General features: G+C 38.8%; 2 protein-coding genes and 1 long non-coding RNA gene across 3 annotated transcripts; 2 read left to right on the forward strand and 1 right to left on the reverse strand.

Annotated features, from left to right (window-relative positions):
- Window positions 1-2,286: 2,286 nt before the first annotated feature.
- On the reverse strand, window positions 2,287-14,369 carry LOC144463475 (uncharacterized). Its single transcript, XR_013491636.1, has 3 exons — window positions 14,234-14,369; window positions 3,167-3,201; window positions 2,287-2,922 (listed from the first exon to the last, which is right to left on the reverse strand). It is a non-coding gene; the product is annotated as an uncharacterized LOC144463475 (long non-coding RNA).
- Window positions 6,557-11,608, forward strand: guca1ab.2 (guanylate cyclase activator 1Ab.2). Its single transcript, XM_033627282.2, has 4 exons — window positions 6,557-6,833; window positions 8,733-8,882; window positions 9,440-9,530; window positions 9,693-11,608. Exons 1-4 carry the CDS (start codon window positions 6,636-6,638, stop codon window positions 9,824-9,826), a joined length of 573 nt encoding a protein of 190 aa, XP_033483173.1. The 5' UTR covers window positions 6,557-6,635; the 3' UTR covers window positions 9,827-11,608.
- Window positions 14,260-22,385, forward strand: irf6 (interferon regulatory factor 6). Its single transcript, XM_033627281.2, has 7 exons — window positions 14,260-14,433; window positions 16,806-17,001; window positions 17,117-17,215; window positions 17,337-17,603; window positions 18,977-19,369; window positions 19,483-19,601; window positions 21,351-22,385. The coding sequence occupies exons 1-7, from the start codon at window positions 14,260-14,262 to the stop codon at window positions 21,579-21,581; spliced, it is 1,479 nt and encodes a 492-aa protein (XP_033483172.1). The 3' UTR covers window positions 21,582-22,385.
- Window positions 22,386-24,185: the final 1,800 nt, after the last annotated feature.

The following is a 24,185-nucleotide window of genomic DNA, read 5'->3' on the forward strand; positions in this document are numbered from 1 at the left end:
TTCAGACACTCCCAACAGGTGAGGCCTCGGCTCTCCTATTCACACACATTCCAGCATAAATCTCACCTGCGCACTGAGTCACCTGCTGCACTTCAAAGCTCTGTGTCATATATCTGCACTGCAGGACCTCCTCATCGTGACAGTGTTTTCATCTGGAGGAAACATCAGGCTTATATTTGATTATCACCAGCATGAACATGTTGGACTTTACAGCAGCTAGATTAAAAACCAAATGGGCTTTTATTTTATAACACCAAGGGGCTGTTTTTATGTGTTCAACAGGAAGTGAGATGCTGATGGGGAATAAAATGGCTATTCTGCTCTTTATAATCCCATGATTATAAATGTGTAATAAAACAATAATTCCTATGATAAGTAAATAAACTTTATTATATTTTATTTCTACAGCGCCTTTCAAAGCTTGAATTATGACCCAGGTGGAAAGTAACAAGCTAACTAAAGTACATTTACCCAAAAACAGTACTTAAACACAACCTTAATGCATTTCTATTGTATGTTTTTTATACTTGTACACTGCTACATTTCAGAGGCAACATTTTGAATACAAAACCTATTATCAGTTTATGAAATATGATGCATTTTTATTGATTAAACTCACCAAAAGTATATAGAGCGATTCAAATTAAATCCACTTCAACCACCTACAACATTACAAGTACTGCTTACATGGCATGCATCAATAATGATAATAATAATAATAATAATAATAATGATGGTTGAACATGGCACATTGGTGCAGTGGTCAGTATTGTCGCCTCTCAGCAAGAGAGTTCCTGGTTCCTGGTTCAAACCCCAGGGTGGGGGAGCCCTTCTTTGCAGACTTTGCATGTTCTCCCTGTATCAGCATGGGTTTTATCTGCGGGTACTCCCACAGTCCAAAGACATGCAGGTTAATCAGTGACTCTAAATTTGGTGGTGTGAATGTGAGCATGAATGATTGTCTGTCTCTATGTGTCAGCCCTGTCCAGGGTGTACCTCGCCTCTCACCCAATGTCAGCTAGAATAGGGTCTAGTACCCCTGTGACCCCCAACAGGATAAGCTGTCACAGAAGATGAATGATCCACTGGCAGTCTGCAAAATAAGTAATTTTACTTTTGATACTTTCAGCACATTTTGTTGATTATATTCATGTATGTTTCTTTAAAGGTCCAGTGTGAAGGCTGTAGGAGCATCTACTGGCATTGATGGTCTGTAATATATTGTTACCATGTTTTAATTCATTTATAATCACCTGAATCTCAGAGTCATGTTTTCTTAGAATGAGCTGTTTATATCTACAGAGCGGGCCCTCTACCAAGGAGTCCGCCATGTTGTACAGCCACGTAACCCGAAACGAACAACCAAACACTGACTCTAAGGTCAGTGTTTCAGGTAAGTGAAATTTTAATGTGGAAATTTGCGTGGCATTGCTATTTTTGCTTTAATGACCTGAGTACCACTTCCATCACATCAGATGCACATAAAATACCACAAAATACAACAGGGAGTTCAGGGAATGGTCAAACATGGAGAAATTAAACAAAATAAAAAGAGCAACATAAATCCATAAGAGTGTTTGTTATAAAAATATATATATGAATATATCTTCATTGTACATATTTGACATGTTATAATTTATTCTATAGTATCACATTTTTATTGTATTTTACCTCACTCTGAAAAACACCAGCCCATAAATGTTTTTTTTTTTTTAAATGTGGGAGTTTACACAGTGACTCAAAAAGGGGGGAGAGGTTGGACTTGTCATTTACTTTGTCAATAAGTCATAACAAAGTAATTTTACAAGTCTAACCTCTTCCTCCTTTTTTGGTGACAGATGTCCTTGGATCCAAAAGCACCCATGTGTGATACCTACATATACAGTATGAAGTAGCACCAACCTGCTTTATAGGAGTTTGTACAGTGTTGGATGTAAAACCTTTGTAAAACAGTAAAAGCATGATCCGCTGTTTGTCCTGAGCCCAGACCGATGACCCTCTAACAACATTTTGTCATACAGTTTGCTAGAAGCCTCAGCATAATAAATCAGTTAGCACTCTGCTATTAATCCCTCTGGATGTTTGCTCAGTTATTCATTAATCATGGTTGAAACATTAAGTTTTTGTAATGAATCCTTTCTTAATCTTGATTATAGATCTGCGTCCGCACTCAGGTATCACCTGATGAACTCTGTGGTATTATTTACCCAGGGATGGTGAAACATGTGACCTCTGTAAGCAGGATAACTGTGAAGATGATGTTGAAGGCTAAAGAGGATCAAGAAGATCAGACTGAGCTGACCCCCTGACAGCAAACCTACAACAGCATTCACAGACTGTCTGTTTATATGAGCTTAACGATCATGTGTGTTTGGTCATGAGGGGCTGAGGCTGTGACAGTTACACAAAGATAACACCAGTGGTTGGCAGTAACTAAATACATTAACTCAAGTACTGTATTTGTTGAACCTGGAGAAAAGTTTTTACTACTTTAAAGTTAAACTCCATGGCATTTCTGAGGATAATAATGTTGTTAAAATGTTTTTCCTTCACTACTTTACAGCTTCAGTTACTTTGTTGAGTACTGCTTCTTTATTGTTTTGTAAAATACAAAAAAATAAAAAATTCTACAATCTAAACACTGGTTCATACCTAGTTCACTGAAACAAATGTACAGACCACAGGTGTGCCATCATGGTAATGTATATAATGTGTCAATCTCCAATTCACAGAATGATAATGAAATGTCATAAAACAGTTGAGCTTCATCCGTTGAGTCTTAGTGCAGCGAAGTTGGACTCCTTTCATTTTCATTTCCTGATCCTGATGTACAAACTGCTGCGGCATAGAGTAGCATTCAGCTCACGGTCTTCAGAGTGCTGTGATGAACGTGGTGCCCTGGGGTTGGAGGTCTTCTTGTCCCTGGAATATCGAAGGAGATGTGATGGAGGAGTGAGGTGTGGAGAAACACAGGAAAGAGGAGGGCTCATTGTTGTTGTAGGAGTCAATTGAATTGAACTGAATCGAATCGAATTGGATTGAATTGATTAAATTAAATTAAATTAAAAAATCTTATAACTTTGGTCTAAATACTGTGATATCACTGCACTATTTTAAGTATTGGAACTATTTGTTGGTACTGTAAGAACACAGTATAACAACATACCATAAAAGCTTAACCGCTGATTCCATTGTAAGCACCTGAAAAACACAGTAAGGGGACCTTGAGTTAAGGTTTTTTGTTTGTGTCTTTGTTTGTTTTGTTGTTGTTGTTGTTGTTGTTGTTGTTGTTGTTGTCACATGTTTGATATGATGACCATACATTCACACTCTTTAATTAACTCAGCTTTAGAAAATTATATCACTTAAAAAATGTAATTCCAAATACAAGTAAATAAGTAGTGAGAACATTTAGCTGATAATACTCTTACTTTGGGGCATCACACCTTTTTCTTAAGTAAAGGACCTGAATATTTCTCCGCTACTGGTTTGTATAAACAAATAACTAATCTGTTTCCTTGATCAGACTGATACTGAGAAATACTTACATTCCAATATTTATTTAACTGATGTAATCATCCATAAATAGTGTAGAAACTTTAAGTCAGCAGTTTGGCCCTGTGCTTCTCATTACATAACAGTAGGTTTGTAAAATATTCATGCTGTCCAGTCACTCTTGTTTTTTTTCTTCCTCTTGGCTACAGTCAAAGTTTTTCTTTCACGTCTGTCTGTCGCACCTAAACCTCATTTGTCCTGGAGACAAACCAGACCGGTCTGTCCAGTTCCTCTGTCCTCGGTGGGAATTTATCACGCCGACTGATGCTGGTGGAAATGTAAAGAATGTGCTGGCAAGAGTCGCTGACACTTAACCAACTTCTCAGTGCTAATCACACAGTAAAGTTCAGCTCTGCCCAGGGTATCATAAAATGTGAGCACACCATCATTCATTTAATCATTCAGGCATTTACTCAGTTATTCATTGCCACATGATGCTCATTACGTGCACAGAGGCACAGTGATGACAGGTTTCTTTTGTCTTCTAATAGCTTAAAAAGCAGCAACACCACTTTACACAATTAATACATTTTTTTATCATATTTTATTGAAACATGGCAGCATCCTAAAGGCAGAGAGAGCTAACACAGGCACCAGTGTACAGCATTTTTACTGATCAAATTCTGCTTTCCTCCTCTTCTTATGTAATTCCATCCACAAATCACACAGGCATCAACATGTCCATTCTACTAAAGTAAAAGAAAATGAAGATGGAAAGACTGTGAATATTTTTGGCATCCCATCATGATGATATATGAATAAAAAATGAAACTGAAGATTCTTTCATTTTTGTAGTAGTTTCTTTGTGACAGCAGAATTTCTTCAGTAGAGAGTGGCTCCAATGAAAACTGTCCACAGTGGGGTCTGTGTGTTGCTGCGTACTGTATGCATCTGTGTTGCATGATTCATTTATTATCTGATAATATTTGTTGCCATCCCTGCAGCCTCTGCAGTGGATCTGACAGCAGATGGAAGAGCTTTAAGAGGGTCTAAAGCAACTTTGACTGCCACTCCTCCAATGAAACTAGGGTAAGCTGAGAGATCACTAGGTGAGAGGATTTGAGGAAAGAAGATTTATGAATATGGCTAATTATGTTTAAACTCTGTACATGCAGACTGCCAGACTATGTCTTGAATATTATAAAAAATATATTAAGGCTGCGTTTTATGGTTGGCTTCCTTGTTTATGTACCTATATGCATCTCTGAGTTTACCTTCTCTTTTCCCCTATGTGTCGATGACCCCCTCGCTGTGAGGCTGAGGTCATGTCAATATCTGCTGTAACACAGGTAGCTATACATTTACAGTGTTGACTTCCCTCTGAACTGCATCTGTGGCCCCCATTTCCCCTGTGAGAAAGTTATAGTACGTTGGCGTTAAAGACCATGGCCCAGGGAGGGAGACATAACATCATAAGTAAATCAGGTGAACATCCACATACATAGAGTCAATCTCACCTTATGATTTATGGTTTCTGATTTAGTTTTTCTTTGCTGTGCTAGTGGCGTGGCTCTAGGGATGATGACACTGGTTTGTTGGTTGGTCGGTCCACCACTTTGGTGCAGACTTAAATATATCCACAGCTATGTTTACAGCGCACAAGCCAAATCTTGCCCTCGATAGGGTGCCAGGTGCAGGTGACCCACCGACCATTTTCTTACTCACAATGAAAATAAATGTATTCGCACTGAGAATTTTTTTGTACTTAGAGTGTACATAAGCTGCCAGAGTGCATAAAAAAGCATCAAAACAGAGCTGGTCAAGAGAGGACCCCCACACAGGTCTGAGCTTATAATTTATAAATTCGTTATTAATGTTTGATTATTAACTGCTCTCTGGCCTCCTGTCATTTTGCAAAGGTGGCCCACTTTCAAAGCACACTGAGTATCTCTGATCTATTGGATGAATTGCTATGAAATTTTGTACCAGCTTTCACAGTCTACAGAGGCTGAATCCGACTCACTTTGGTGTAACTCTTAGTTTACTGCTAGTGCCACCATGAAGTTGACCTTTAGTTCTTCACAGAAATATCTTGACAACTATTGGATGATTTGTTGGAAATTTTGATGTATACACAATCTCCAGAGGATGATTTGTAAGAACTTTGATATCCTGATTTTTCACTATCGCCAACATGTGGTCAAAATTTCCTTTCATATTTTAGTTTATGACCAAAGACCTGTGAAACTAATGACATTCTCATCAGTCTCAGCTGTACTTCCTTTTTAGTCCTGTTTACCAACTGTTGGCATGCTAACATGCTAAACCAACACAGTGCAAATGCACATCATACTGAACATCAACATGCTAGTGTTATTGTGAGCATGTTAGCATGCTGATGTGAGCAACAAGTACAGCCTCACAGAGCCACGAGCTGTAGAGTCTTGTGTATGAATCAACAGAGCATGTCAGGAAAGCAACATATACATTATATATATATATATATATATATATCTCAAATTATGTACACACATTCTTTATATACTATCCAAGCTCGTGTACATAAATGCAAAACAGGCAGGAAATAAAAAGAAGCTTGAAAACATTAACAAGGAGAATAAATATTAAAATACTGTCACAGTCTGTAAGCAGGCTGCTTATTGAAGGCCAAAATAAGTGTGAAGAAGAGACGATTCTTTCACAAACTGATTTAATACAGGAGAAGGTACACACAGGTGAGTGATGATATGAAGCCATTTGTGTTGCAAAGTTCATTAAGCACAATAATGATTAAATATAAACTGGGTAAATGTGCAGCGACAACTGATATTTGATTCATAAATGTCAGAAATCTTGAATATTAATTTTTGATCAGCTGGTCTCATTTTGTACACAAGGTATTATTTCTGCTCTTAGGTCTTTTTCATTAGTTAAGTCTTTGCTGGCAAGCAAAGTGGATTACATCTTCTGAGCCGTTCCCACAGACGCACAGAGACCTGATTGGCTGACGCAGACACACACTGAATCCTGCTGCTTGTTTGCAGTCCGCACACAGGCCATGCCTGGATGCTCGGTGGATGCAGCAGATTCTGGTTATGGTTTTTACAGGATTTCTTACATCTTTATTTTGAAAAACAGACATGGGGAACTGCACTGGGTCGAGTATGGAAGAACTACAAGCGTGTGAGAGTCATCAGTGGTACAGGAAATTCATGACTGAGTGCCCGTCTGGACTTCTCACCTTTTACGAATTCAAGAAGTTCTTTGGCCTGAGCAACCTGTCGGATACTTCAAATGCCTACGTGATGACCATGTTTACAACGTTTGATATGAATGATGTAAGATGATTTGTCATTTTTTGGCAGACTCATATATTTATATATTCTAATGTCACTAGCCTATATCAGTAAAGCTGAATATCTAAGTGTACTCATCATAAGGTGCTTTTCATCTTTGCTAAACAGCACTGACAGTGAAATGTTTTACAGCTGTATTTACAGCTACATGTTTGGTTCACATTAAATTATCTAATTATCTACATGCAGCAAGACAGCTTATGATAATGCTGCAAGTATGAATCATATAAATTATAGTTATATCATATTTATATTCTGCTACTGCTATCCTAAAGATAAGGATTATAATGATCATCCTCAGTCTTATCAAAGAACCCACAAAGTTAAAGAAAACGACATGCTTGTTTACTTGTTTGCATACTTTGTTTCCAGAAACTACATCTATTTCATGTCTATTAGTACGCAACAGCAAATTTATATATAATATATATAAGCAGATTATATGAGCAGAACTGTATGAGCAGATAAACCGGTTTATGTTCATCTCAGTTTTTAAAAGCAGTAGCCCACATCTGCTGTGCCTCAGTGTCTGCATGTTTTCTCTAGATTATTTCTGCTAATAGAAATCTAATTGAGAGGAACTTATTCTATTAGCGAGGGGGCTTATCCCAGGCATGCAGCTTAGCCAACTGACCTACAACCTCTTTGTACATACATGTGAACCAGGAGCGGGTGCCTATGCTCACTAATTGGGGATGAACCTTTGCCCCCCTATATGGACTGTCCAATGAAAGTATGTTTAGTCAGTAGTTATGACTGTATTGTTAGATTATTTGTGGGGTGTAGATCAGAAGAGTGAATAGGGTTGGGCGATATGGAGAAAATCAGATATCGTGATAGTTTTTACCTTGATATCGATACTGAGACACAATTGGTGCTTTCATAAAGTAGGTACACAATGAGATTTTTATTAATAATAAACACCCCCAGAAACACACCACACCAGAGCAAAGTGCATTGGGTTGCTTTGCAATGTCTGTAGAAAGATGTGGTGAATGGTCAATGGACTGCGTTTGTATTGCTCTTTTCTAGTCTTTTGACCACTCAAAGTGCTTTCTACACTACAAGTCACATTCATCCATTCACACACACAATCACATTCTGGTAGACGAGGCTATCATACAAGGTGCCACTTGCTATTCAGTAACCATTTACTCACTCACACACTGTTGGAGCAGCCATTGGGAGCAATTTGGAATTCAGCGTATTGCCCAAGGATGCTTCTAAATACTGACTGGAGTAGCCGGGGATCGCACTGCCGATCTTCTGATCAGTGCACAGCTGCCCCTTCCCTGTGGCAGCCGCTCCAAGCTCATTTGATTCAGTGGTGAAGTGCAGCCAAACTAAAAGCAGGGGATAGTTTAACTTTTAGCGGTGAATTGCAGCCAGATAATACCCGCAGCCAATCAGTAAACAGAGTCCTGTGACTCATGTGACATGTTGACCTATGATACAAAGAATTTCTTCCTACCTGAAACACATGAACACGCCTCCCAGCCGCACTTTGCTGCTTCTTAGTGTGTTTTCAGTGTTATGATATTACAATATCCAAAATCTAAGATGATACCTAGTCTCATATCATAGATCATTTGGATATGATATCGATATAGTGCCCAGCTCTAATAGCAAAGTGTTACATTTAAAGGGGCAGTGTGCAGGATTTAGGGGGATATACTGGCAGAAATTGAATATAATAAGAGTCCGCCATGTTGTTTCTACAGTAGCCCAGAATGTACAAACCAAACACTGGTTCTAGATAGGGCCATTTGTGAGTCTGCCTCGGCCAACGTAGTTCACACTGCTAGATGGCACTAAATCCTACAAACTGGGCCTTTAAAGACTAATTCTGCTAATGTTCATGGTCTTCTTTTCTTCCTGCAGGATGGCTACATTGATTTCATGGAGTATGTAGCTGCTCTGAGCCTGGTGCTAAAGGGAGGAGTGCAGCAGAAGCTCCGCTGGTACTTCAAACTGTATGATATAGATGGAAGCGGCTGCATCGACCGTGACGAGCTACTTCTCATCATTAAGGTGTGCATGAGGGTTCATGGTAAAGCTTGCCGCATAACCTAGTGCAGTGATTCTCTAACTTTTTTCTGTCAGGCCCTCCAGAGGCTGAAAAAAGTTCATGCTCCCACCCCTCATTTCTTTTTTATCAGTCATTAACAATAACTGGGGAAGCAACTAACAAAAAAAAAACCCTACAGGAATGATATTGATTGACTTGACTTTGTTTCATTCCGTATTTTTCCTCATCCACATCTCACCTGCACTGGCTTAGTGACAGACCAGAGAAAATCCCAGGTACTGTCCTGAGACAACCTGCTCAGACCACTTAGGTGTGATTGAGATAAAAGGCCCTGAAATCCCACCCCAGGCTTAGAAGAACGTCGCGGAACGTACAGTGTGTTATACAAGGTTCATTCATTATCTGTGACCGCTTATTCTATTCAGGGTTGTGGGGTGTGTTATACAAGGTGCAGACGCAATTAGCTGACACTGAGCTGACATCTACTGGTTGGAGAAATATAAGCAACATTACATGTGTCAGATTGTGACATGATCTCCTCTCTTTGTGTCATGTTTAGTCCATCCGTGCAATCAATGGAATTCCGTGTGAGACATCGGCAGAGGACTTTGCCAACATGGTGTTTGACAAGATTGACATCAATGGAGATGGTAAGACCAAAAGGGGAACCTAATGGGGGTGATCAGCTGTGTTGGAGGTGTAGATGGGGTAAAACTAAATATCTTAACCTTAGCAAATCATGTACTAGATATGAATTTCGAGCCACCAGTATTAAAATATTTGAGTTCAGTGTGTGTGTGTTTGTTTTCCAGGTGAACTATCCTATGAGGAGTTCATGGAGGGGATTCAGAATGACGAAGAGCTGCTGATGACACTAACAGAGTGTATGGACCTCACACACATCGTCCAGAAAATTCAAGGAGAGATGAAAACAAAAAACAGCTAATCTCTCCAACTCTGTGGATCCTAAGTTGTACACTTTTATATAACTGTGCCACAGCAGGAGACGTGGATTCAGGATAGCCCACCAGTCATCATCAGGATAAAATGATGGGGACCAATCTCTCATGGTTTTCCTCACACATCCATGAGCCAAGCAAGGACTTTCTATCTATCCAAAATATTAAAGCTTCTACCAACCCAATCACCAGATAAAAAGGTTGGTATTGTACGTCTCTGCAAACCATGGATAAGTTACTTATCTGCACGTTATTGTGTAGCACAGGGGTGTCAAACAGGGCTTAAGGGTCAAAGGGTCCAATCCGGCCCACTGGATGACCTTGCACTCCTAACAGTGATGCACTTGTGAAGGCTAAGAGGTGCCAGGTTTCAGGAGCAGGAGTAACTTTCTTTATGTAAAATGCTGCTTCAGAGGCTTTTTACCTGACCGGAATACAGTTCCTTTCTGTCAGTTTAATTTGGTGTGGTGTTGTCAGGATTACTACACAGGAGTGGAAATGTATAGATAAATGCACATGTAACGACAGTGAGTTGTAGTCTGTGGAAGAAATGAGAAATATTGTTGAAATTGCATATATTCCTCAGAAGGCATCACAGGCTGTTTGTCATTTGTTTTGTCAATGGATTAGCGTTTTTAAAAATGTTCTTCTTTCAACAAAAAAAGGGTCAGATTTGGAGGTGTTATGCAATGGTTTTACTGGTCCAACCCACCTGCGATCAAATCAGACTGTATGTGGCTGGTGAACTAAAATGAGTTTGACACCCCTGGTGTAGCAGATACTTTAAACTTCATGATTAAACAACACTGTGGTTAATGTGTGGTTATGTTAAGGCACAAAAATGAAGTGGTTAGTTTAGTAAAAGATCATGTTTTGGCTTAAAATACCCAGTTTCTGGGGCACAATCCTGGCAGGAAAAGTAGTGATGTCTTTGTTTAAAACAATCAGTTTTTATGCCACTATCCCCGCAGACAAGTTTCTACTAAACACCCATGTTTGTAGCCCAAAAAGTTGATGCAAACATAGCAATGACTCACTAAAACACAGCTGGTTTCAAACGGTGGTCTGCAGTGGTCTGCGGCTTGGCAGGCGCCTTGCCCAGGCTACACACCATGCACCATCCTCTCCACCTCTTCAGCTACATCACTTTAGAAACATTAATACGAAGAGAATAAAGCGTGCAAATATAATGTATTTGTGGTTTGCAGAAACGGACAATGGAAACAATTTCCTCTGACAAATAGGTTGCTATCAATACTGTTAACATGCTTCTAAAACACATACTTTTAAACTATGGTGACAACATGTCATGGTGAAAAAAATGGAGTCAGTATGCTGCTTTATGATAAAATGTCTTTTTACTTCTGAAATACTGAAACTAATTACAAAGACAGGTTAATAACATATATTCTCCAGCTGTATCAGTGTTCAGGTGCTTCCTCTGAAAAAAAAACCATAATTTCTGTCCAGTGTCTATTAAGTGCCATTATTGCCACTGCATGCTGTTTGACATTAAATGCATGTTGAACTTTATGTGTTTAGGTAAAGCCAATTACTAAAAGAATTTGAGACCCCTTCATTTTTATAATTGTAGTGTAGCTTACTGCACAGTGGAGCTACCTGAGGTTTCTCTTTTTTGAGCCATTACAGAAGCGTAGGTATTTTTGTAAAGCCTTTACAGCAAAACTAATTTATACTTTGAATAGATCACATGTTGAGCACTTCCTACACTGATGCAGATTCACTAGGCAGTACTGTATATTTTGAAATAAACAATAAAAGCTTTATCGAAATCGTGTAACATTGTCCTTTAATCAGCCTCTGGTCTGAATCCTTTTATATTTGACTGTTTATCATTTTTGTTTATCGACAACTGTCAGGATGTGTGCATTTCCAGTTGTTTCCCTTAAAGTTGTCCCTCAAATTGTTGCATCACTAAAAGCAAAGTAACTGGAAGCAACAAGCTAACAACTGTTTTCCTGAATTAAAGTTCCACATTAGATTGGTTAGGGATGCTGCCATGATTGCTGGCTGGAGAGGTTATGGTTAAAAAAGAAAAAGCCTTAATTTTGATGGGTGCACATTTCTGAAAGTAAATGACAAATGTTGCAGAAAGTACCTTTGTGAGACCGAATAAAAGTTGTTGTCAAGTGTTTAGCAAGAAGCATATACAACATTTATGTTGTAGACAGCTCTGTAAGATCCAATAGAACTTATATTTTGTAAAACAAGATGGTCCATAGTGTTTGTGCATGGATTTGGGTGTTGATGGTGTGTGTGCGTGTGTGCGTGCGTGTGTAAGTGCATGCACACTCTTGCCGAGCAGAAATATTTTATCAGTGCACAGAACGACTGGCAAAATTTGCTTAAGTTATCCACTTGTTCTTTTAATGACTTTGTGTGTCCCATGGACAGTCTGGGAGTTTTGCCTTCAAGGATCATCTCATTTGAATCATTTTTAGTGGCCTGAAAACAGAAAAGAATCCGGTATGGCAAGGCAGCTTTATTTGTATGGCACCTTTCATACACAAGGGCAATTCAAAGTGCTTTACTGAGCAAAACATATAAAACATAATAAAGGATATAGAAAAGGGTATAGAGAAAAGATATAAATAGTTAAATTGATTACTAAATGATTTACAAAAATAGCGTTGTGAAATAGTATTTCATAACAAGAAGGCAAAGATAGAACAAAGTTTGATCAAATGGACCCAACTGTAACAGGATTCTTTTTTTATATCCCTTTGATCATTTGTTGACCCCTCACAGTCCTTTTCATGTTAAAATTATGTTGGGGGCTCTGACCCTCAGACACTGCATACATAATTGGGGGGCTCCTTCATCCTTTTGTGATGCTACAGGCACCTGGACCCAAAACAGCCCATCACACTCACACTACAGCCTCAAACAACCATCCATCCTAGAATACAAACAATTAGCATTACACACACACATGGCCACAGGCTCATTATCGATATGATTGCGAAACCAGGAAGCCCAAAAGACAAATTTGCACAGCTGGATGTTGGACACACGCTCTCAGAGCCGTGAGTAGTTTCAGGGAGTGGCTTGTTGTTGTCGGACTGTTTTGGCTACTACTAGTGACAGGATCATCATCACCAACCGTCCACTTGTGTTGTGCCTTCTCACAGTGAATGTGTTGTTCTTTACAGTGGAAACCCCCGCTCTGTGTGAGTCATAAATATTGTCTGCTGGTGTACAATGTGGGCCAGTGGATGTGCAGTCTAGACAGAGACCAGTTAAACCCTTAAGCCTTAAGATACACAGTAGAGTGTGTGTATCTTCTCGTGCTATTCAAACCAAATAATGTAAAAATGAAGAATGTGTACATTTAAAAAATTAGACAAACATGAATGGAAGAAAATGAAAAAGAGAGTACTAAAATTAATGAAAAGAAAAACAATTTAACAGCCTTCCTGTTAATGGATGATTCAGACATATTTTACCAAGAATAATCAGTTATATGAAATTATCCTAATCTGACAAATAAATTAAAAATAATTACAATTAATATGATTTGTTATAATTTATTTTTATATATAAAAAATAAATGATAACAAATCATACAAAAAAATATAGATTTTTTTGTCAGATTGGGATAATTATATATATTTTATGTATAAAAATAATTTATAACAAATCATAATAAATGTATTTATTTATTTATGAGTATTATGGGTTGCGCATGGCTCACAGTGAACGGCTTAGGTGCTCAGGTGGAAAAATAGTGTCCTGTGCAGTGCTTCGTGAAAAGCGTCCCCCCCCCCCCTCAGCTGCTCAGAAAAGGTGTGTCAGCCGCATGACGTCACGCCTGTACCTGAGTTTCGGTGAGGAGAGGGGAAGGGCCGAGCGGGAGTGAACAACATCGGCTTCTCTGAGTCCTCCGACATTAATTTATCGTTGTCCTCACCCTCATTCGTACAAGAGATTATCTGTGAAGTTTTCCTTGGAGGAACTCTGCAGGAGTTTTTGGGAATTTTCGCAGGAAACGCGGTTTTATCTCCAGCTGCTGGTTCACAGGCAGACGAGGACAGACCTCTCCAACTTCCTGGTTCGCCGCAGGTATGTGTCGTTCTTTAGTATCGTGTTTGGTCGCTTTGGTTATTTGAGTTGAGGATTAATTCGTGTGTATTTCTCACATTTAAAGATGTCATATCATACATATAAGGTCTCACCTGGAAGCAGCTGCAGAAATGTGATTAACAAGTTCATAGTTCTGTTCGCCTGTCAGAGTGAGGCTGTGTTTAAAATGTTTGGAAAATCCGGACGTGCAGGGTTTCTGTGAACAATGCTGCATCATTGTTTGTCACTGAGTTTATTAAAGCTGTCTGGTTGTAGAGAGTATTCAGAGGAGCAGTGTGCTGTGGACTGACCGATTTGTGTCGTCTTGTCAGCCAGGATGTCGGTCACCCCTCGACGTGTCCGTCTGAAGCCCTGGCTGGTCGCGCAGGTGGACAGCGGCAGGTACCCGGGGCTGGTGTGGATTGACCGCGAGGCCATGCGCTTCAGGATCCCGTGGAAACACGCCACACGACACACGCCCCAGCACGAGGACGAGGACACCATATTTAAGGTTAACACTTAACAGATGTCTCTGTGACAGAAAGTTCAGCTCAAAGAGAAGTGTCTGATGAAGTGTTTGTTTACCCTGAGGCACACAGACAGGAGTTAGAAATGTTGGCACTGCTGCACATGCAGGGAGTTGGGCACTCAGTTATTTTTAATTCATGTTATTTATTCTGTGTCTAAGCGAGGTAATACTCGTTCATACCTGTTAAATATGCTTTAAAAAGTCTCTGGAGCAACATCTGGTTTTGCAACTCTCTTACATAAGGCCTCTCTCAGGCTTGTAGCATTAGGAAGGTCATGGAGTCACTGTAGAGTGTCAGGGAGAGGTAGGAAGGTACTAGAGTTGTGTTATGTATTTGTGTCAGAGCTGAACAATTAAATTAAAAAGTGTTGAAATTTCAATATGGCCAACTGCAATATCCAAAACTATTTTCTGATAAAGGTCAAATATGTCACAACATACCATTATGGTGCTACAGAGATTAGTTTAGTTTGTTTGCACATACATGTATAGAAAATACAGGAACAAGAAATTGAAAGTTAAAACATTGTGCAGCAGAGGTCAGAAGCCAAAAATGGCTCATGAAGATACCCCCCCTATTAAATAACAACAATCATACCTAAATAGAAAAAGATAAAAGTGAAGATTGCATAATCGAATAAGAGTTTCAGACTAAGAAGTATTACAAAATTGTTGAAGATGTACAATTTACAAAAAAGAAACACAAACAAATTACAAATGAATCAATGAAGCATTAAGAGTCTTTGCAAATTAGAGTCCCTTTCAGATGTTATTTGAATAACGATAAAGTAGATGATGATTGTAGAGATGAAGAATGTTGTTCCAAAGAGATGGTCCTCTGTATTTCAGTGAATATTGATTAACACACGGAAGATAAAGGTCCTTAAAGCATCTCATGGAAAATGAGTGAATGTCTGAGGAAAACTTAAAGTTCTGGCAAATCATGAGTGAGATGTACATATTTATACATGAATACACAATTCTCTTACATGTTAACATTAAAAATTGATAAATATTTTCTTGAGAGAAGCAGATGATTCGCATTTTTTAGCAAAGTTAGTCACTCTCCGAAATTTCTTTTGAATACGAAAAATCTTATTAAGATAAGCTGGACATGTGGCAGTCCAAGCAGTATTACAGTACATAATATGAAGGCAAATTAAGCTGGAATGAAAAGTTAAAATACAGGAATGATCGACCAATGAACGAACACTACTTAAGATACCAATCGACTTCATCGTCTATTTATGGACAAGTTCAATAGGGTATTAGGGTATAAGTTGACCCCTAGAAATTTAATGTAAGGAACCAGAGTTATTTTGATGTTGTCTATGAACATTTTTAGTGTTATCTTTGTTATATTTTTTGTTTATGTTACAAAATAGCATGAAGTTAGATTTTTCTATATTGACAGAGACTTTGTTCATCTGAAACCATTTAAAAATAGACGATAGCTCTTCATTTGCTTCTCGAATGAGTGTGCTAAAAATTTCATGTGAGGATACCAGACATGTATCTTTAGCTAATACAAAAAAGCAGTACATTTTTGCAGACCCTAGGTAGTTCATTTATGTAAATGAAGATCAAAAGAGGTCCAAGTATGGAGCCCCGAGGTACCATTAGCCATTATAAAGCAACATCATGAAGCCATATTTCTGTAATTTTGCAATAAGGATGTTGTGATCAGCCTTTGACATGATGCCCCGGCCTACAAATTATATTTCAGATGTAAGGGAACATGCTTGTTTGGTACAGACACCAGCAAAATAACATTATCATCAGTTTTTATATACATACATATATACTTTTTTATGTGTATGAAAATGACAGGCAAAAATGACTATTCCCACTAAAGTTGCGACTCATATCGTAATCACAATACCTGTCAAAATAATTGCTTTTTTAAATTTTTTTGCATATCATGCTGGAGCCTATCCCAGCTGACATCGGGCGAGAGGCAGTGTGTGTGTGTGTGTGTCTGTGTGTGTGTGTGTTTTTATAGAAAAGAATGGTGTAACGTTACAAAAACATGTTGGTGTTTAACACAGAAACTGGGTGACATTGTAGACATACTTCATGAGAAAGAAAGTCTTTGTCAGTGATCCGCCCCTTAAATTTTTTCAACATCTACTATAGCTGTAAATTCATTCCATGGTTTGTTACCATGTCTCATGCACAGTCATCTACATGATGTAAAAAAATATTGCCCATTATCTTGGGTATGTCTTTGGGCAGAAGCCACATCAACTACCTCTGGGGAAAAAATTGAAAACGTGGATCCCGTGCAACAAAATCAAAGTGTTCAAAGAGGACTGTAATATTGATACCTCCGTTCTGTTAAAATGTTCCTCCAGGCGTGGGCTGTGGAGACCGGGAAGTTCCAGGAGGGAGTTGATGAACCTGATCCTGCTAAGTGGAAAGCTCAGCTCCGATGTGCGCTGAACAAAAGCAGAGAATTCAACCTGGTCTACGATGGCACCAAAGAGGTCCCCATGAATCCTTTGAAGATTTATGATGTGTGTGACATCCCACAGCCCCTAAGTAATCAGGGTAAATAGGACGCAATGGAATATGACTGAGTCTCTTCATCCTCAAGTTACCTCCATCTCACTCACATATAATCATGTTTACGCTTTTTTTAAAAGTACAGTTTCTCGCCCAACAGGCTCCTCGGACGCTGGTTCTTGGACTCCAGGTGAGGAAGATGGGGGTGAGGAAGACCTTCCAAATACACCAGAGTCTCTCCCTCCGTACCCATCCAATGGTGAATGACTTCTCCTCACAATTTCGCTTTTCTTTATTACTCCCTGCCAGTATATCAAAAAGCAAAGAGAAACATAATTGCTGATAAAAACTAATTCATTCTTCTCTCTTTCCTGGTCGAGGCACCAGTCCGTCTCCTCTCATCATGTGGTCCCCAATGAGCTCAGACTCCCCCATGCAGCCTTCCAGTTGCCCCCCTTCAAATGAGGTCTGGCCCAAAGAGGAGCCTGTTAAAACCTGGCTGAAAGAGGAGCCCGTGGATGTGGAGATGCAGCCCACAGCCCTTGTTGACATGCCTCCTGCTCCTCTGCCCGATCCCACAATGCAGCCCCCACCTCTGCCCGACGCCTTGTTTGCATCTCCAGAAACATGGATCAGTTCCCTCCCAAGTAAGCATGCACTTCTTCTAGTTGGTTTTCTAGTTTCTCATACTGCACTATTTAGATCGATTCAGTACAACAGGCTGAGGTGTGAGGATACCTGCTGTAGCTTTCAGGGTTGCTACCAAAGCTCAACCCAGTAATTCCCTAAAACAGCTGGGCATTGTAGTTTTTATTAAACAATATTCAAAAAGGAGTAATTGTCTCTTTGTTGTCGACTGTGTTTAGCTGTGATTTTGGTGAGGATTCAGCAGCATGTGGGGTTGATTCATGGATGTATAAAGAGGATTGGATACAGCATGGGAGACAGAGCCTTGTTTATTCTTATAAAAGTAGTTCAGGGGTGCATAAAGCCAGAAAAGCTTGATTTCCAAGTACAAAATTACCTGGGTCTTCCACATTATGGGGCCCATAGGGCAAGCGCACTAGAGACTTATGCTGGCCGAGCAGCTAACTTCCACGTCAGCGACTTGAATTGGGATAAAAATGATTTAAACACACCTTAAATGACAATATGACAGCTTTGATCATTACATGTGTTGTGACTGGATTTCTTGCATGACATACGCTTCAGTGATGATTGGATCTACAACATACACTGTAGAAATAAGCCACCGTGACAACACTCACTGTGTACACACATTTTGAGGCTTTGAGTTTAATATTTTTGCCATTGCCCACTTGGATTTTTGGAGCCAGCTACTCAAAGCATCCCCACCTTTAATTATGCATAACTTTAAGCCTTAGTAAAATGACAATGGGTGAGCTATATAACATACATGACAGTTGTCATGAATGTTGAAATTAGCTATAGAGACTAAAACTGTTTTTGTACCAGGATGTAAACATGTTTATTTCTGCTGTAAAGTTTGGTATTTTAACAGGGGGGTCTGTGGGGACTGACTCCCCTCTGAAGTCAGAATCTAGTGGTGATTGAAAGAACTCCAGATTTGGGCTCTTCTGCATCAGCGTCATTTTTCAGCCCTGGAGGTAGACGCTTTATCTTCAGGCACTTAAAAGAATTAGTTAAATTTTAATTGGATTACATGAATATTCTATTTCCTCACTTGGAGCAAAGAAGTGGTGGAGTTCCAGTCTGTCCTGCAGCACTTACACCCCTAAATGGAGGTCTATGGCACAGAGAAATAACCCACACAGCCACTACATGTTAAAAGGATTCATTCATTTTTTGACAGTAAGACAATTATATAATTTCATCAGCATAGTTTTTAATGACAGTTGACCTACAGTTAACCAAATGTTGGGGGCACTTCAGGTAGAGTAGGAGAAACTTTGTTTTTGGGTGAACTGTCCCTTTTAAATCAAAACATAACTTCATCAAACATGGTTTTAACATGTGTCTACATTTGTCTCTGACCCAGTGACAGACCTGGAGGTGCAGTTCCTGTACAGAGGGAAGGAGATGTGTCCCACAGCGAACATCAGTAACCCACACGGCTGCAGGCTGTTCTACGGGGACCTTGGCCCCATGGTCAACCAGGAGGAGCTGTTCGGGCCGGTGAACCTGGAACAGCTACGCTTTCCAACCACAGAGCACATCACCAACGACAAGCAGAGAGTTTTCACTAACCGCCTGTTGGACGTGATGGACAGAGGCCTAATCCTGGAGGTCAGCGGCCATGATATCTACGCGGTGCGTCTCTGCCAGTGTAAGGTGTACTGGTCTGGTCCCTGTGCTCCAAATCCAGCTGCTCCAAATCTTATAGAGCGCCAGAGGAAGGTCAAACTCTTTTGCCTGGAGTCTTTTCTCAGTGGTAAGTAGGATTTTCACTTTTATTGGGACAATTAAATGATGGTCTCTGCAACTCGTAAAAATGTAATACTCTCTGTGAAGAAATTCTAATGAATCTGTTTGTATGGTTTGCAGGAGTGATAGCCCACCAGCGCGGCCAGACACCAATCCCTCCACAGTTTGAAATCAGCTTGTGTTTTGGAGAGGAGTGGCCTGATGGGAGGCCCAGAGAGAGGAAACTCATCATGGTTCAGGTGAGAAATGTTTGTAATGAGAAGTAATGAACCACGGTGGGACAATACAGGCCAGGAAGCAGCCGTTATCACGCTTCACTTTATAGCTGTGCATGAACAAACTTCATCCTTGTTTGCATCAGTTGAAAGAAAAGTTTACTCCATAAGAAAAATGATATACAAAGGAATATTTCACTGCTTGAAAAAAAAGTTTTGAATGAAAAATGCAAAAAGACACGAGCAGAAAATAAAAGTAAAGCTGCTTCGTTTGCTGCAGCTCTTATTTCACACAACTCTGATCATACTGAGGAACAGCTGTTCATCTAGTTACATGGGCACTGGACCTGCCTGATAATGACAAAAATAATCACGCTTATTTTGGTCAATATTAAGATCAGTTATCTAACACAATGACTCATTGACTTTGGAAACATAACGCATTTTTTGAATTTTGAAAAAGACCGGCCTAATGGTGGATTTTCTTGACTTTGAATACAGTTCAACAAAAAAAAAATACATGTGGAAAAAAAGAGATGAATAAATAAAATCAATAAAAAGTAAATATAAACACATTGCCAGAGGAGAGGGAAAGACTCAGTGTTGACAGAAGAGCTGTGGACTGTGATGACTCCGAGCGTAGACTGTATAAAAATAACTCCGAGCAGCATGCATAGGAATGATTTAAAACCCCGATTCCGAAATAATTGGGACACTGTGCAAAATGTAAATAAAAACAGAATGCAATGACCTGCAAGTCCTTTTTGACTCATATTTAATTGGATACAACACAAAAACAAGATATTTAATGTTCAAACTGATAAACTTGATTTTTGTAAAAAAAAAAAAAAAACACTCATTATGAAGTTGATGCTGCAACACATTCCAACAGGGGCATGTCTACCACTGTGTTACATCTCCTTTTCTTTTAACAACCCTCAGTATGTGTTTGGGATCTGAGGACACTAATTGTTGAAGTTTTGAAAGTGAAATTTGTTTCTCAAGATCATCCTAAATCTTATCTGAACACTGTGAGACAATAGTTTCTTCATACAAGAAGCATCTTGAAGGTTTCTCTATCAAGTTTTAAATACATTTCTGTTAGGGTGTTCAATACTTTTTTCCCCTGTATTGTTCCACTTTATTGCACATCATTTTTATGGACTGAAATGTTATGATTCCTTTATCTGTGTAGTTTTATCTAGTGAATACCAATGTCTGGTCTAAATTTTATGTGAATAGCTGCAGTGAATTGACGTGTTGAATACTTATTTTCCTCACTGTATGTTGAAAAGGAATTGTAAATCAGTGCATTCTGTTTACTTTATGTTTTACACAGTGTCCCAACTTTTTTTGGAACTGGAGTTGCAAAATATATTTGCTTACATTTCACTAATGGTCCTAATAATTAACTAAATTTGTTGCTAGTTGCTTTTTAGAAATGAACTAAATGCATCTGAGAAGTCCCTAAATCTAGTGAGAAAGTCACCAAGTTGGCAACACTGAGAACCACTACTAAGGAAAGGGGTGCGCTGGATGTATAACACCAGATAAAACCAGGGCAACCTTGCAAAACAGAGTGCAGCACTATAATCGCTTTATCTCTACTGTTGTTTTCATAATCATTGGAAACCAAATTTATGTTTGAAAGTGTCATTTTATTATTAGCCCAGACCTAATGTGAACCACAGGTCTCTTTGATGAGCTACAGTCTTTTTTTAGCTTCTGATCGTGTGACTCATACTGGTCCTCTGTCCCTCCTCTGCTCTGCAGATCATTCCAGTGGTGGCCCGAATGATCAGCGAGATGTTCTCTGGAGACAACACAAGGTCCTTCGACAGCGGCAGCGTCCGCCTGCAGATCTCAATCCCAGATATCAAAGACAACATAGTGACCCACCTAAAGCAGCTGTACTGCCTGCTGCAGACCCACCAGGGCCAGGACGGCTGGACGCTGCCCCCCGGCCCAGGCCTCAACATCGTCCAGGCTCTGCAGGCACAGTGAAGCAGCCCACACTGTGAACTACATATCATTTATCTTTATGTGCTACTGAGAGTTACCTACTGTTAGCAAAGAAGTACTTATGTGTAATCATATTTAGAAATGTGCACACTATACTGTAGGATTTTCAATGCTCGTGATGTGCTGTGTCAAAGCTTTTCTGTATATAGTAGTAGTGCCTTCAAGCTTGCCTCACTCTGTTGTGTGCGCAGGAGCCGGATGTGACTGCATGGGCCAAAGTCCTGCTTGCTGCAGGGGAACATTTAACATAGTTAATGAGTTACAGAAATCGCCCCGTGCCTTATTTATCCAAAATCGGTCAGAGATTACCAAACTTTCCTGGAGTCAAACAGCACAGAGAACCTTTTAGCTTTTGACCTTGTATAAAATGTTTTGAAGCAACACATTCAGCATGAGATTTGTGTATGTTGGATGAAATGAGCAAATATGAATTTAAATACAGATGAGTTTTTTCCATTCAGTCATAACTAAACAGTTGTCTGAAATCTATTTACCCTGTCAGCACATGTAATCAGGTGCAGTATCCGTTTTCTGGTCACCTGCAGTTTTGTCTTCAGCTGTTTTATTCTTCAACTTATATTGTAGAGTATTTTTGTATTCATATCTTTGATTTTTAAGCCATTTATTGTATCCAGGCAGCCATTTAACTAAACAACATTCAGCTATATGGATCTGTTTTAATATGGACACCACTGCACTTTGGGGTGCGGCGTTATGTTTTATGTCTAGTTGAATTCATCCTGTGATCGTATGTTTATTTTATCAATAAAAAAATGCCAAAATAAATTTGGAGTATATGAATTACTAAAATGAAACATAGTGAACTTCTTTTTGGGAGTAAAATATATCAGCTTTGTTGTACAGACAGATGGTTTATTTTTGTGCTACTGGTTGGCAGATCTGTGAGTTAACGCAGCTCTGCACCTTCTGAATGCGCTCATGCAACACTGCTGACCTCCAGTGGTTTAGTTCGTTGGTAATCTACTGTGTATATTTTCCACACATTTTATAAGATCCTCTGGGCCAAATATGGTCATGTTGTTTGTTCATTACATCACAAAGGAATGTGTTCTGGTTAATGTTTGACAGTGTGACATAAAAAGTAAGGGCTGGTGGTTTTATTGTGGAGCCAGTCTGACAAGCGGACTGATATGGTACTGACAGAGAGATAAAGTGAACACAACAGATCCCTCTGCCCCTCTCTTCAAAAAACTGAATATCCTGTCTGTGTACAACATCAATATTCATCAGATATGTGTTTTTATATATAAACACATGTTTTCACCCTGTTCTTTACCATCTTCTTTTAAAAAAATTTCCATGTTAAATTCCCAATTTCATTCTTATACTACTAGACAGGTTGACTAACTTCAGCTTTCTTTTTATAGAACTAAACATGGCCAGTTTTCCCTCAGATATCTTGGTGTGCAAATATGGAATGCTAAAAGACATATTGTTATGAGCTCATCATCTTTAAAAAAATTTAAATGGAAATTGTCATTTCACCTAATTCATGAAGTTTAATTGTGTATGCCTAACTACATTGCATTTATGTATGTTTTTATATGCCCTTTTTTGCCCTTTTTTGTCAATTCTATTGCGTTTTTGTGATCTCAAATAGTTTTTCAATTACATATTTGTGTAGATTTTTGCTTTTGGATGTTTTAATTGTCATTTTTGTTTTTGTTTTTTTGTATAGTCTGTTCTCTTCTCTTTTTCCTCTCTTTTCTTTTTTGTATTGTAAATTGTTGGTTTCTTTGACTTTTGAGAAAGGTGAGGTCCCTCATATAAGCCTGTTGGCTTCTTGACCTCTCCTGACACATTTATTTTTATCCTTTAATTTGGGTAAATAAATAATAATAACTAATTTTTTATGTGTGCAAAATAAATAAATAAATGTTTAGATATATATATATATAATATATATATATATATATATATATATATATATATATATATATATATATATATATATATATATATATATAAATGTTAAAAGTTGACCACATTGATGGGATTTTCTATCTCTGTCCATCGTTCCATCCCTGATTGCTCTTTACTGACCCCATTTGACCCCTTTGAAGGAAGTAGTATTGGTAAAGACACATGAAAACATTTAAAACTGGGCGTTGAATAGAGATGAACCTGACTTTGATAGATTTGTCTTCTTTGTTGATATAACTTCAGTACAATAAAAAGTTATGATGTGCCTGAAGGGACGTTAGTAATATCAATACTGCAATGCAATGAACACCTATCTTGTCTTCCTCTGTAGATCTATTTTAAATTCATTGTGATGTACATCTGTCGTTTGGCAGACAGTTAATTATGATAGGATTCCCACATTTTTAGGCCCAAACTAATTTTTCATTTTCAGTTAGGAAGAAGAAGAAAAAAAAGAAGAGTTGGTACAATAATCTCAACCTAACAACACTGTAAAATGACAAATTGCTGATGTTACATTGCAGATAACACAAGTTTATTTATAGACACGGAGACCTTTAAGCTTTTCCAGGGTGATTTCCGTTGTATCTTGTAACCTTTGCTCAGATGGGATGCCGCACTAAAGCTCTCACACCCTTAACT

The sequence above is a fragment of the Epinephelus lanceolatus genome, chromosome 1 (assembly GCF_041903045.1).
Source record: "Epinephelus lanceolatus isolate andai-2023 chromosome 1, ASM4190304v1, whole genome shotgun sequence".
NCBI lineage: Eukaryota > Metazoa > Chordata > Actinopteri > Perciformes > Serranidae > Epinephelus > Epinephelus lanceolatus.